At 42.2% G+C, this 12079-nt stretch overlaps 1 protein-coding gene across 4 annotated transcripts in view; it reads left to right on the forward strand.

The window, feature by feature from the left end:
- Nucleotides 1-711: 711 nt before the first annotated feature.
- Nucleotides 712-12079, forward strand: part of LSM14A (LSM14A mRNA processing body assembly factor) — a 61523-nt gene continuing 50155 nt past the window's right edge. For all 4 annotated transcript variants that reach the window (XM_028123522.2, XM_028123523.2, XM_028123524.2 and 1 more), the window contains exon 1: nt 712-997. In XM_028123522.2, the coding sequence (XP_027979323.1) occupies nt 877-997 (121 nt within the window). In that variant the 5' untranslated portion in view covers nt 712-876. The remainder of the gene's footprint in view (nt 998-12079) is intronic.

Raw genomic sequence — 12079 nt, forward strand, 5'->3', positions numbered from 1 at the left:
ATTGCTTTGGAGACACAGAGTTAATTAGATGCCGATTGGACATCCAACTAGAGAGGCTGAGGAGACTATGGCTTATATGAATCCACAGTTCACAGAATTGATCAAAGCAGCAGACAAATGCTTGGGAATGGTCTGTGTAGAGTGGCATTGAAAGCCACGAGTCTAGATGAGACCATCTCAAAAAAAGTGTTGGACAAAGTCCCAGCTCCAGCAGCTGCGAAGGGGAGTAGAGGAGGGGACTTTGTTGGGTTATGGGATGCTGTAATGGGGTCTTGAGAGCTTCAAGAGGGGCACAGTAGCCTCAAAGGGGGAAGGACCGGGCCTTAAAGGGGCTCGCCAGGAGCTCAGAGGCGGATGGGCCACTTTCCAGGCTGAGATCCGCATTAGCTGACATGGGATGCCAAGACAAAATACGACGGGTTTGGAAATGGCGGAGGCCGCAGGTGAGGTCAAGAGGGCCGCGCGCGCCTCCACTCCAGCCCACCGTGTCGTGGCGACACGAGCTACTTCGCCTCTCCCTGAATCGCCTCTCAAGCGGCGCGAGCACCGCTCCCCCGAACTAGGCCAAGAGACACCAGCGGCACTACCGCGACCGCCCGGTAAGGATGAGCCGCCCGCAGCCGGCCGAGTCTCGCGAGAGCGCGGCCTCGCCAGCCCAGCATGCCCCGCGCCGCCGCCGCTGCCGCCTCCGCCGCCGCCGCGCCGCGGCTTGAGGGCGGGAGGCTGGGGGAGGGTAGCGGAGCCGGCGCCGCCGCCATGTTGGGTCTGAGGCGGCTGCTGTAGGCGCCGACGGAGCTAGCGGGCTTGCGGAGCGGCGACAGCGGCGTGGGATCTGCCTCTCTGCGAGCGGCCCGGAGCGGCGGCGGCGGCGGCGCCATGAGCGGGGGCACCCCTTACATTGGCAGCAAGATCAGCCTTATCTCCAAGGCGGAGATCCGCTACGAGGGCATCCTCTACACCATCGACACCGAGAACTCCACCGTAGCCCTCGCCAAAGGTACGCCGGGGCGGGCCTCGGGGTGGGGTGCTGCGCCCGGCTCTCGGCCCGCGGCCTCCTCGCTCCCTCCTTGCCCCCGCCGTGGTCCTCCCGGAGGCCGCTCCCTTCCCTCCCTCCGGGCCCGGGCGTCGCGGGCCGGGCCGCGGCCTCCCCCGGGCTTCCTGGCTTCTACCCCGAAGGTCCGCGCCTTCAATCCGGGAACTACAGGACCGAGAGCTGGGCGGGCGGGGCGGCCCTGAAGTCCGAGAACGGGCCGGAGAACACGGAGAGACGTGTCTTCCAACTCCGAAATTCGGGGGTTCTGTCGTCTTGCCACAAAACAAAGCCTGAGTATTCAAAGAATTTTTCCGCCTAGCTCGAGTTAGGTGATTTGTTGATTCTAAGGCACCTATTTTCTCACGTTCTTAATTTCGATTCGTTACGGTATTCATCAGGTGAACTGTTAAGTAATGTGCCAAAACTTTGGGTTTGCTCAGCGACGCAGACGGTCTCCAAATGCCACCGGTACCATCGAGCAGATTGCATCCCACTTGTCTCCTACGTGGTATTTACCTGTTAAACCGGAATCCTTCTCAAAGGCTGTTGTGCAACCATCTCTTTTAAAAACGCTTGCGCTTCTCGCATCGACCCTGTTTCTGGAAAGCCGGTGGGGAGGAGGGGTCAAGCTTGATCCAGGACCCTGGTTCCCAAGGCAGATCTGAGTAGTCCGTGGGCGCTGACCTGTCCCTGTGGAGGCTCCCTGGGATGGCGAGTTCTGGGCGTTGAGGAGGAAAGTGTCGTACGCGTAGTATATTTCATTAAGCGTTGCCCAGTCTGAATGGGTTTTGTTTCCGTTCACACGTGCTGTGCTTTCGCTCCGCCAGAAAACCAGGAAGAAAATAAACTTTAGCTCCTGCTCTTAAAACAAATCTCATAAGTTTGAAACACTTAGCAGAGGGTGGCGAGCTAACGAAGGTAGCTTTCCAGTACATCTAGTAGAGTTTTGGAATGAATACCGGCGTAGAGACAGGTTCAGGGCTAGGAAGAAATTTCCTAAATCTGTAAAAAGAAGAAAAATTTAATCTATAACTAGAAGGAGAGTCATTTCACAGTATCACACAAGTATTTAGTGACATTTTTGAGGTCCTTTTTATTTTTTTTTAAGATTTTATTTTATTTATTTGACAGAGCACAAGCAGGGGGGAGCGGCAGGCAGGCAGAGGGAGGGGGAGAAGCAGACTCTGCCGAGCGAGGAGCCCGATGCGGAGCTCAATCCCAGGATCCTGGGAGCATAACCTGAGCCGAAGGCAGACGCTTAACCGACTGAGCCACCTATGCGGCCCTTGGGGTCCTTTTTAATGACACTCGGGTTGGGACAAATTTTATACCCGAGTAAGGAGTCTTAATTTTATTTATTTTTTTAAATCTTCGCTTCTTTTCCACTCTCACCCCATGGATATTTAGCTGTATAGTGTCTTAGTTTTTATGGCTTTATGAAATTATTAAAAAGGCTTTCTAAAGTTCTTGGTGAGAACCACATACAGTATTTTTCATTAAAGTCGTTTAGTAACTTTTAAAAAAGCATTGTTTTACCTAATCTGAATTTTAAGGTATCTTGCCAGCTTAGTGACTTACTGAGTTGACTGTACTTTTACTCCTCACAATGAAAAAAAATGTACATTTTTGAGATTTCTGATGTATTAACTTTTTTTTTTTTTAAGATTTTTATTCATCCATTTATTTGACAGAGAGACAGAGGTCACAAGTAGGCAGACAGGCAGGCAGAGGGAGAGGGAGAAGCAGGCTCCCCACCGAGCAGGGAGCCCGCCGCGGGGCTCGATCCCAGGACCCTGAGATCATGACCTGAGCCAAAGGCAGACGCCTAACCGACTGAACCACCCAGGCGCCCCTAACTTTAGCCTTTTAAAAATCTTTGAATATATCATTTTATACAGGAAAACAAAAAGTCTATATTGATAATGAGCCACATTTAAAAAATGTGGCTTTTCAGCTTCTAGTCAATAAACTGCCATTTTATTAGTCTGTAATAGTTCAGTTCATATGCCAATTTGTTCCTTGTATCACGACTTGATAAATAAGTACAGCAATGAAAATATTTTTTTAAATCATTGAATGTATATCTGTACTTATGGCTTTGATAATTAATCCCACATAGATAATATATGCTTTTCTTAAGCAGTAGAAGTTAGTTAATATGTAACAGAGGTTTGGGAATCCAATTGTATTTGCAGAAACTGAAGTTACCAAATTTTGGTAGCTTATTCTACTTAGCAGTATCTAATCTAAAACTCCTATATAGCTATCCAGTCAACACCGGGCACTTCAAATTTCAGAATTAGAAGTGGGGTGTTTGGTCTTAAAATTTTAGAATTTATATGACTTGTGATGTAATTTGATATCTGATATTCCACCTTTTTCAAAATTTGGAGGAGGAATGGCAGTCTAACAGATTAAAGCCAAACTTTATTTATGGAGTTTAGAACACAATATGTATTTGCATTTAGAGATCCCTGTTATCTTTGTGAACTATCAATTGAGTTAATCTCTTCAAATGACATTCTTAGAATTCTCTTTTGGAAGTTAATTTTTTTCCCCTCTGGGAAGAGTTTTTTTCCCCCTTTTATTGTGAAATACCCCACATGTTGAAAAGATACATAGATAAGAATGAAATATTTTTAAACAGAGATCGTTGTAACTACCACCCAGGGCAAGACAGACATTGCCAGCATCCCAGAATCCTCCCACTCCCTGCATCTTCCCATCACCACTACTACCCACTTAAGCTGGATATAAACATTATTTAACATTTATAGTCTTATCACTTAAGATTACATCCCTAAATAATAGAGTTTACGTTTTGTCCTTTTTTGAACTCTATATAAATGGAATCATCTTGTATATATTTGATTTTGTTTTGTTGTGGCATAGTATTTCATGAGGAATATAACAAGTTTATTCTGCATTTGTTTTTAATATTCTACAGTTAATGTTTAAATTGTTTACAGTTTTTGCTATTGTGAACAGTGCCTTTATGAACATTTGTGTTTAAGTGCACTGATGCCTGTTTGTGTACTTTTCTTGAGGGTGTATATTTGAATTGAAGGATCATGGGGAATGTGTGTCTTTACCTTTATTAGGTAATGCCAAGTAGTTTCATTGTTGTTGTTTACTAGTTTTTATTTCAGTTACTAGTATATGAGAGTTCTAGTTCCATATCCCTTACCAACAGTAATACTTAGTACCAGAGATTTTAATCCTTTCCAGTCTGGTGAGTGTGATTGTACCTGGCTTTAATCTTCCTGATTACTAATGAGCTGAACACTTTCTCATATCCTAGTCATTTGGATTTCACCTTTCATGAAATGCCTTTGAAATCTTTTGCCCATTTTACTACTGAAATATGGGTCTTTTTCTAGAGTTCAGTATTCTGAGTACGAATCCTTTGCTGGGTATATCTGTTGCAAATATCTTTTCCCATTTAATGGTTTCTTTTGGTGAACAGAAGTTCATTTTAATGTAGGCATGTTTATTCCTCTTATTTATGGCTGGTGTTTCTTTTTTTTTCTTTTAAGGAATTTTCCCCTACCCCAAGGTCATGAAGATACTTTGATTACTTTTTCAGAACTTTTTTGTTTTCCCTTTTCACTTAAATTTAGTAAGGGATTCACTTGGTTTACATGATCCAGATTAAAACTTAGGTCCTTTACTTGGATGTTACTTAAAATTTAAATTCATGTGGAACTATACAATGCTCTTAAAATTTTGGATTAGTTATATTTGATATGGTATATAGTTATGGTGACCATATGGCCTGGTTTACCCTGGTGGAAGGTCCTTGTTTGTGCCTGTTGTTATGGCATAATTATTAAAACATCCCTTTTCGGGTGCCTGGGTGGCTCAGTCGTTAAGCATCTGCCTTCAGCTCAGGTCATGATCCCAGGGTCCTGGGATCGAGTCCCGCCGGCTTCTCCCTCTCCTTCCTGCTTGTGCTCTCTCTTGCTATCTCTGTCTCTCTCTCTCTCAAATAAATAAAACCTTTTTTTAAAAAATAAAAAAAAAAACTTAAAAAAATAAAAATAAAGCATCCCTTTTCTCTCTTGAAAATGTTCCAGTTTAGGTAATAAATTGTATGATCACACTAAATATAATCAAAAGCCCAATCCCAGAGGTAGTAACTAACTGGGTGATGTCCTTTATTTTCTGCTAGAGATTTCACAGACTAGCTCTAGCTCTGTAAAGGTAATATTGAAGTAAGTTTGATGGGCTTTGATACACAGAATCTTCTATATGAATGTCAAGGAGTCTTTTTTTTTTTTAAGATTTTATTTATTTATTTGAGAGAGAGAGAAACAGTATGAGAGGGGAGAAGGTCAGAGGGAGAAGCACGCTCCCCGCTGAGCCGGGAGCCTGATGTGGGACTCCATATGGGACTCCATCCCAGGACTCCGGGATCATGACCTGAGCCGAAGGCAGTCGCTTAACCAACTGAGCCACCCAGGCGCCCCATGAATGTCAAGGAGTCTTAAAGGCAACCTAGTAAGAGACTGATGTCAGTCTATTAAGTATGTTAATAGATCATTTGGTCTGTAGTTTGTCTCTTGGAGTCTTTGTCACAGCTCTGAGTTTATTTTCTTCCTAACACTGATTATGACCTGCATGTAATCTTTGCTTATTTGCATGTGTTTATTGTCACCTTCCCTCCCCCCTCTCCCTGAGCTCCTGGGAGAACGAATGTTTAATGAATAAATGGAAATGATTTAACATTTTAGTTGATTAATCTTGTAGAAATCTCTTGGGGAATCTCCAAATAGTACTTTCCACGTTCACAATTGTATATCTCTTTAAAATTGAAATGCTTAAGATATGTTGCCCCCCGACCCTGCCTCCAATAGTGAGAGATTTTGGAGAATAGAAGTGCAGGAGGATAAAATCTTACAACAAAACTGACATTGTTAGGGAGATGGAGTTTTTACCTTATGACTCAGGCTCGTTTATAATTTTCATTTAAAATTTAAGGGAAGAATTAGTTCAGGATGTTTGAGGGAATTGGAAGTGGTGGCATGCATGAATAGTTTGTAGAATATTTCCAATTACTGTATATTCAAACCTATGTCTGTGAATATGATGCCCAAGCACATACTAGAGTGTGGATAGCAAGAGATTGCCCACAGGATGGAAGTTTCACGAATGCAGAGTTTTTGTCTCATTCGCTCCTCTATCCTTGGTGCCTAGAACAGTGCCTTGACATAGCAAGCCCCTCGTAAATATTTGAATAAATGAAAGGATAGTTGTAGTTATCGAAGATTTCTAATTATGGGAATTTCAAAGTTGGAGAAAGTATATATTTCCCATAAGTGTTATGTTTGTAGATTTCTACAATATTTAAATAAAATGGGCTAAAATGAGTGAAATTCTCATGTAATATATATTAAGGTAGCTATACCGGGAAAATTCACCACTCAAGTGAAAACCGGGTTGCCACTGCATTAGAAAAAGAGACTTTGTGAAGAAGAATGATTAATAAGCCAGCTGCTTTTAAAATGATTTGTCCTTAAAATCAAGGCATTCGTAGTGGAGTATCAAAGCTGGTCATGGATCATTTACTTAAGTCAGCTGCTGAGTCCTGCCCATTGGTATACCTTAGCCACTTCTTGATTGTTAATTAGCCACATACTCATAAACTCCGTTGAGTGAGTAGGAGAGCTTTGTAGGATGAATGAAATTCCTGTGAAGTGCTTTATTGGTTTTCTGCGTTCTCACATGAGTTGGGGACCTAATCTAGCAATTCACAAAATCGCTACCTAAAATGTCAAAGATCTGGTAACACTTCAAGCTGCAGTTTCTTTTGGTTGCCCTGTTTAGTGAGGTTGCCAGAACTTGGAGCCTTGGAAACAGTTTATTGTTGCTCTACAGTCCACAGAAATATTTAGTAATTTGGGGAGTCTGAAGTCAGTGCCAGAAACTAACTACATTTTCCAGTGGAGTAAGATAAGCTGTGGCTTTCTGAATCAGAAGTAGAGAAAACAGCATAAAGCCTGAAGAAGATAATAATAGAAGGACGGAAATAGGAAGAGTAAAGAAATTTTATCTGTGCTTGACACATAGCAAGAGTTTTATAAGTGTTTATAACTCAGTGCCAAAGTAATAATACCAGTAACTGCAGGTGGTTTAACTTGAGTTTACTACTCCATGGTAGAAGATGCCCTCTACAGGAACAATTTACCTTTTTATTTCTCTATGCTTTACATTAAGAGAGAAGCACATGTGTGCACGTGGGGGAGGGGCAGAGGGAGCCGGGGAGAGAGAATCTTAAGCTGGCTCTAAGCTCCTGGAGCCCGACCACAGGGCTTGATCTCACAACCCTGCGATCATGACCTGAGTGGAAATCAAGAGTCCGACAATTAACTGACTGAGCCACCCAGGCACCCCTGAAGTAATACTTTAATTAGCCATATTAAAATCTAGGTATCATTGAAGTAAGTTTTTTAATGGATGAAGTGTGAGTTTGTAAAATATTTTATTTACGGGGATGTTATTCTAGTTTTGTTTTTTGTGTTTTTTTTTAAGATTTATTTATTTATTTGGAGTGGGAGCAGAGGGAGAGGGAGAATGAGAGAGAATAGAATCTCATGCAGACTCCCTGCGGGGCTCGATCTCAGCCCTGAAATCATGACTTGAGTGGAAATCAAGAGTCCAGCGCTTAACCGACTGAGCCACCCAGGCACCCCTCTTATTCTAGTTTTGTAGGGTGTTTATTTCTCAAAGAAAATGTGACCCAAAAGGCCAGTTGGAATGCTTAGTAGCTCTTTGGCCTTGGACACGTTATTTAACCCCTAGTTTTAACTTGTTCTTTTTTTTTTTTAAGTTTTTTTTTGATAGACACAGCGAGAGAGGGAACACAAGTGGGGGGAGCGGGAGAGGGAGAAGCAGGCTTCCCGCCGAGCAGGGAGCCTGATGCGGGGCTCAGTCCCAGGACCCTGGGATCATGACCTGAGCCGAAGGCAGACACTTAACGACTGAGCCACCCAGGCACCCCTCAACTTGTTCTTTTAACTACAGATAATGCCCATCATTCAGTCATTCTGAGAATTAAATGAGGTAGTATCAAAAGTGACTAGTTTATTGTAGGTGCTTAATGAAGAGTAACTCATTGTTATTTCCAGCAACCATCTCCATCTCTGTCTCTCTAGACCTGAACTCCATAAGTCATTCAGACCTACTGCAATCTACAGTCTGTTGAACTTACTACCTTCCACATCCCCCTCATGGCTTTACTCGTCCCTCTTTATCCTGTTTAAATTCCATGAGCAGTTACAATCAGTACTTAGCATAAACCTAACCCCTCTGCGCTTCTGCTTTCTTGTGCAAGCTTAGAGAAACCATAGTCCTGATTATATCAACACAGACATGCTGACCAGTTTCACTCTAAATTTACCTTCACTAACCTCATCAGTCATGATTACTTTCCTGCAGTCATACTGTATTTCCATAGTCTACTCATTCCATTTTTTTGCATGACTCTTTCATTCCTTCTGTTTTCCTCCTCCAATATCTCCTACCCATCTTCACTTTCAGCCTGTGAACCTTGCTTCCTATTTAATTGAGGAAAGAATAGCAAGCAGAAGAGAATTTTGATTAACTCATCCCACAACCCCACATATACCCAGTTACTCACATCTGTGCTCCACACCTCTACTTTTTCACTCGTCAGTGTAGAGAAAGTGTTCTTTCTTCTCTATCAGACCACCCTTCCCCTTATGCAGATTTCATCACCTCTTGATTTGAGGTCGTTGCTTTAGCAATTCTCTGCTCTGTTCTGTGAATTCAGTTTTTCCTTCTCTACGAGATCTTTCCTGTCTATGTGGAAATATGATGCTAACTCACGCATCTTAAGAACAAGCAACAAGAGAACACTCCTATTTTTTTTTAAACACTACTCTTAACTGTTTCTTCTATCACCCCATTTCTATCCTTCCCTTTACACCCACACTCCTTGAAGGAGCTGTCCACACCACTTACTTATATTATTTTTTGAACCCAGTTTATTTAGGTTTTTATTTGCACAGATGACAGACTTCTTACCAAGATCACCAAAGACTTCCGTGTTGCTAAATCCAATGGTTGGTTCTTATCCTCAGTCTGCTTGACCAGTCACCAATATATGGCACAGTTGGGCTGTTCTCCTTGAAATACTTTATTCACTTGACATTATCCTGGTTTTCTCTCATACCTCACTGGTTGCGTCTCAGTCTCTTTTGTTGATTCTTCAACTCTTAAACCTCCAAATGTTGGCAAGCTCAAGGTCTCATTCTCTGTTTCTGTGTGTGTGTGTGTCTTTCACTGTATCTTTTAAAAAATTTATTTTACCATCTGCACTTTTCTCTTGATAATCTCGTGCAGTTCCTGGCTTTGAATACTCTCTGTACATTATTGACTCCTATCTCCAGACTGGACCTCCTCACTTGTATACCCAACTGCCTCCTTAACACCATCACCTGGAGAAATGTCCATTAGGTATCTCACATACCTGTTTCTCCATCTAAGTGAATGACAGTTCATCCTTTTAGTTGGTAAGTCCAAAAACCTTTGAATCATCCTTAATTCTTCTGTTCTTCTCACACTTCATATGCATTTTTAGTCCTATCACCTCTATTTTGAAAATATATCCAAAATTTGACCCCTTACTGCCTCCACTGCTCTTTTGGTTTATTATCTCTCACCAGACTTCAGAGACACTCAAGCACTCGTATTTCAATGTTGGCCTCTTATTTCATTCTCTTTTCACCCCCAGTTGTGTTTTGAGTGCATCTTTACCATTTAAAAACAAAAACAAAAACTACATGGAATGTGTGGGTGGCAAGTTTTTTTAGTGAGCCTGTGTTTTTCTTAATTACTTGGCTGATTATATCATTCTGAATTCAGAATTTTTTTTTTTTAAGATTTATTTATTTGAGAGAGAGTGCCTGCAAGGGGTGGGGGCGAGAGGGAGAGTATCCTCAAGCAGATTCCCTGCTGGGCAGGGAGCCTGGCGCAGGACTCAATCCCAGAACCCATGAGATCATGACCTGAGCTGAAACTGATTTGGACGCTTAACCAGCTGAGCCACTCAGGCACCCCAAGAATCTTTTTCTATAAAACTTTGAGGGTGTTGGTTTGTTGTATTCTAACATTCTGGCGTTGCTGATGCCAATCTGATTCTTAGTCACTTTTCTCTCCAGAAGCTTTATTCTTAGAGTTCAGAAACATTACCACACTGATTCCTGAGTAGTTCTCCGTGGACCTTATAAATCCGAAGATTCCAGTTATCTTTAACCTAATAAATTCTGTCTGCCTTAGATTAGTTTCTGTTCCTCCATTCCTCACCCATGTTTGTTTTGAATTCCTCTTGAATGCAATATTGTGTGTGTGTGTGTGTGTGTGTATAAATATTTTTTTCTGTTATTTTCATCTATGTCTCTTGGTTTTATAGTTTAGAAGATTAAAATATAAAACGAACTGCAAGGGGCGCCTGGGTGGCTCAGTCATTAAGCTTCTGCCTTCGGCTCAGGTCATGATCCCAGGGTCCTGGGATCGAGCCCCGCATCGGGCTCCCTGATCCGCGGGAAGCCTGCTTCTTCCTCTCCCACTCCCCCTGCCTGTGTTCCCTCTCTCGCTGTGTCTCTCTCTGTCAAATAAATAAAATCTTTAAAAAACAAAAAACTACAAGAAAGAAATCACAACTGAAAGCAGCTTAAAGAGTAAAGATTAAATTTAGACTGCAGGTTGGACAAGCTTTTACTTTTACTTGCTGTTGATAAATCCTACTAAAACTATATGCAAGGGACTTTTTTGTTTTAGGCCTAAAACCATAAAGGACAAGGTAGATTGGGAAAGGAGATAAGAGCAACAAAGTATTGGAATTTGGAAAGCAAATGGATGAATTTAAATGACTTAGAAGAGTTGAGAAAGCTATAACCTAAGTAGATAGTGGGTTAAGCCAAGAACTAACACCAGTTGCAATGGAAACTAGAAGACTATGAAGTAATGAGGACTGAAGATGGAGTTCAAAACTGGAAGATTAACTCAAAATTTGTTTTAATTGGTCAGATTTCCAATCCCCTTTTGCATTTCACACAACTGGATAGCTACTCTTCTCCAGTACTGGTACTCTCTGGAGAGGGTAAAGTAGAGTTTCTGGGGAAACGTGGGCACCGTTAAGAACAGGGGTACTTCAACACTAAAAACAGCTTGGAGCAAATGGGGCATAGAAGCAGCTCGCATCTGCCTGGTGCTTATTATTTTATAAGCTATTCATTCAGGAGAATTACTGAGCACCTACTATGGCTACATGCTAGACAGTATGCTAAGTGCAAGAAACAAAAGAGCATTAGAGACAAGATTCTTGAGAAGATAGCATTTAAGATGCAGCCTGACAGATAATTACAGTTAGCCACATGAAGAGGATATCTAGGAGTAAGTATCTGGTCCCAGGCCACAGAGATTTTGCAGTCTATCAGGGAACAACTAGAGCCCAGACTTTTATCCTGACCCATAACACCTTGCAGCTCACACTTAACTCTCATTCAGGTCCTCAGGTCAGTCACGTTCCTTCAGATTTGAGGCCTTTTCACAAGGTGCCTTTGAATTGGAGTTTTCTTCCCCTACTCTTTGTATGGCTGTGGTTGAAGAAATGAACAGTGCAACAGATTAAGAAGTCACAGTGGAAAGAAAAAAACTAAGAGCTCTGGAAGGCTTAAGTGACAGTGAAAATGTGTCAAATAACAAGCTCAGGCACTCTCCCCTCCCCTCTTATTTTGCTTCCACTGCTAAATTTATCTTAATATATTCAGTTTGTCATTTGAATGACAGGCTAACAAGTCTGAATTTTCTTGGTGGATTTAGGGAGCCATTGAAAGTTTTTTAGCCAATAAGGTAACATGTCAGAGTCTAGCTTTAGGAAGTTTATGCTGCAACATTGTGAAAAAACTGATTGGGAGTGGGGAGAGAGGCTGACAATAGTGATGTCAGTTGGAGTATTTTAAGAGTTTAGGAAAGAGGAAATACAGGCCTAAACTAGTTAGGAGAGGGAAGAACAGATACATG

Source organism: Eumetopias jubatus, unplaced genomic scaffold (assembly GCF_037043125.1).
Source record: "Eumetopias jubatus isolate StellerSeaLion01/CBP00866 unplaced genomic scaffold, mEumJub1_p1.0 scaffold_10, whole genome shotgun sequence".
Classification (NCBI taxonomy): domain Eukaryota; kingdom Metazoa; phylum Chordata; class Mammalia; order Carnivora; family Otariidae; genus Eumetopias; species Eumetopias jubatus.